General features: G+C 43.0%; 1 protein-coding gene across 1 annotated transcript; it reads right to left on the bottom strand.

Moving 5' to 3' along the window:
• Positions 1-1,193: 1,193 nt before the first annotated feature.
• On the bottom strand, positions 1,194-1,931 carry LOC132174214 (uncharacterized). Its single transcript, XM_059585906.1, has one exon. It carries the CDS (start codon positions 1,929-1,931, stop codon positions 1,194-1,196), a length of 738 nt encoding a protein of 245 aa, XP_059441889.1.
• Positions 1,932-3,320: the final 1,389 nt, after the last annotated feature.

The raw sequence follows: 3,320 nt of genomic DNA, 5'->3' as shown, positions 1-3,320 counted from the left end.
CATGAGTAGGATAGTTCTTTTCATGATCTTTCAGTTGTCTTGAGGCATATGCTACAACTCTGCCCTCTTGCATTAACACGCATCCCAATCCCTTCCACGATGCATCCGTATAGACTACATACCCAATAGATTCGGTAGGTAGAGTAAGCACATGTGCTGTCACCAACCTCTGTTTCAGTTCTTGGAAGCTTGCTTCACATTCATCGCTCCATACATATGGGGCATTCTTCCTTGTAAGAGAGGTAAGAGGCCCTGACAAAGCAGAGAATCCTTTAATGAATCTTCGGTAGTAACCAGCTAATCCCAAGAAGCTACGAATCTCCCGGGCATTTGATGGTCTTTCCCATTCTACAATTGCTTCGATCTTCCTTGGATCCACTGAAACCCCATCTTTAGAGATCACATGTCCCAAAAATGCTACTTCTTCTAACTAGAATTCACACTTCTTAAGCTTGGCATATAACTTCTTTTCTTTTAGTACTTCCATCACTGTCTTAAAATGCTCTTCATGCTTTACATGATTTGCTGAATAGACTAAGATGTCATCAATGAATACGACAACAAATGAGTCTAGGTACTTATGGAATACTCGATTCATCAAATTCATAAATACCGACGGTGCATTCGTCAAACCAAATGGCAAAACCAAGAATTCATAGTGGCCATACCTTGCAAATAGCTGTCTTCGGCACATCTTCCTCCCGTACCCTAAGCTGATGATATCCCGATAGGAGGTCTATCTTCGAGAATACCGAAGCACCCTTGAGTTGGTCAAACAAATCATCAATTCGAGGCAAATGGTACTTATTCTTAATTGTTACCTGGTTTAATTCCCGATAGTCTATGCACAACCGCATAGAACCATCCTTCTTCTTCACAAACAAAACTGGTGCTCCCTATGGAGACACACTTGGACGAATAAAACCTCGATCTAACAACTCTTGTAGTTGCTCCTTTAACTCTTTCAATTCAGCTAGAGCCATACGGTATGGTGCTTTGTGATTTGGTTGAGCCCCAGGTATTAAGTCAATGGTAAACTCGACCTCACGGTCCGGAGGCAAACCCGTAGCCTCAGCAAACACATCTGGATAGTGACGTACTACAGGTATATCTTCTAGTTTCTGTTCAACCTTGGGCTTAGCTAACACATAAGCCAAGTAAGCTTGAGCACCTTCCCTGACATCCCTTCTTGCTTAGACTGCTGAGAGAAGTGGCGGAGTAGCTCGTACACTAGACCCACAAAATCTGAATTTTTCATTACCACTTGTATGAAACACTATTTCCTTCTTCTGACAATCGATCTTGGCTCCATACTTTGCAAGCCAATCCATACCAAGAATGATATCGAATCCAAGCATCCCAAACACCGCTAATTTAGCCGGTAGAGTCCTCCCTCCTACAAGAATAGGACAATTCTCTACACATTTCCTACATGTCACTGCACTACCAATAGGTGTAGACACACTTATGTTTCGCTCTAGTGATCTTGTACTCAAATTACATAGCTTCAAATATGTGGATGAAATGAATGAATGTGTGGCACCCGAGTCAAACAATACACAAGCAAGCTTACCATACAAAGGAATAGTACCTGTGACGACATTGACGTTGTTCCCTTCAGTTGCAACATTTTCTAGAGTAAGAGAGTAGACACGTGCCTGAGTAGGTCGCTTGGGCTGAAAACTGGCGGCTAGTGCTTTTTGACCCTCTGTAGTACCCATAGGACAGTCCTTGACGTAGTGGCCAGTCTTCCCACACCGGAAACAGCTACCAGTCTTTACCCTGCATACTCCATGATGAGGCTTACCAAACTTGCTACAGGGGCGATTCTTCTGGCTTCCATAGCTCTGAGGAACACTTCTTTTCATAAATGCCCTTGAACTACTACCACCCACAACTTGCCTCTTGGTTGGAAACGCAGTTTGAGGCATTGATCTCTTCTTCTGTACATACTCTGTAGCTGCTTCCTAAATAGCTTTCTCAGCTATCATGGTGGTGTGTACAGCCCTCGGGTATTCTTTGATTTCGAGGATAGAAATCCTCTCCTTGATGCGCGTCGATAAACCATCTAAGAACTTTTCAGCTTTGGCCCGTTCATTAGGGATAAGAGTGGGGGCATACCTCAACAATTCCATGAACCTTGTGGAGTATTGGGAGACAGTCATGTTGCCCTGGGTGAGGGTTAGGAATTCCTTGGCCCACAGCTACTGTTGGACACGAGGAACATATTGATCGTAGAACTTCTCTTTAAAGTGCGCCCATGTTATTGGGACACCCTCTCCTAACTGTTCTTTCAGATTAGCCTTTGTGGGATCCCACCACCTGGATGCTTCACCTGTGAGTTTCAAACCCCATACTCTACCATCTCTACATCTGTACACTTAAGGGCTACCATAAACTTTTGTGTTGTTTCAAACCAGTAATCAGCTTCCCTAGGGCCTTCATGCCCTGCAAATGCTTGTGAGTTGTGCTTAAAGAAGGTCTCTGAAGGACACCCTTCTCTTCTCTCCTGGCGTTGACCATTGGCCATAATCTCAGCCATACAACGCGCTACTTCTACCACGGAGTGTGCTATCTCAGGAACACCCGGCGGTGGAGGAGGAGGAGGTGGAGGAGGAGGGGGAGATGGAGGTGGTGGAGGCGGTAACCTTTCACCATGATCCTGTATAATCCTCAGCCTCCCATAACGACGTGGCGGTCGTCTCGGTGGCATTAGTCTGCGAGATTATGCAGGTCAGTGCAAAAGGAACCACATAGACAGCAACAAATCGCAACTAAGCACATAAAGCAAATCTACGATACACCCATACAAACAAAACAATCATAATCTCATAAAAGTTTCAAATTATTAGATTTTCTTGAAACTTTTAAAATTCCTATAGCTCTGGCGTTATTCTTAAACTAGCACTAGACTCAACTTTATGAACCTAGCTGCTCATGATATAATAGTCACTATGGTAGCAAGTTCCCTAAAGAACTTGGTACCATTCACTCTGATACCAATTTCTGTGACGACCCGCTTGATTAAAACGAGACTATTTTTAAATCCTCCAAATCATTATGATTTCAAGCTTGGAATCCAATGGGTAGGACAAAACCTTAAAGAGAAGCTAAAGATTTTAACAATATAAAAAAATCCCATTCAAGAACCCTAATTTTCGGACCCAAATCAAAGCCCCACAAATCCAAACCATTTCTAGCTTCTAATATCACAAACATAACAAAAATTACAAGAAAAGACTAGAGTTTTTACCTCACAAGCACCCTTGGCCGAATCCCCCATAAAATTCGTCACTTCCCTCTTTTTTTTTTTTTTTTTT

This window comes from Corylus avellana, chromosome ca3 (genome assembly GCF_901000735.1).
Source record: "Corylus avellana chromosome ca3, CavTom2PMs-1.0".
Classification (NCBI taxonomy): domain Eukaryota; kingdom Viridiplantae; phylum Streptophyta; class Magnoliopsida; order Fagales; family Betulaceae; genus Corylus; species Corylus avellana.
The sequence above is the reverse complement of the archived record's forward strand: the minus strand, read 5'-3'. Positions and strand labels throughout refer to the sequence as shown.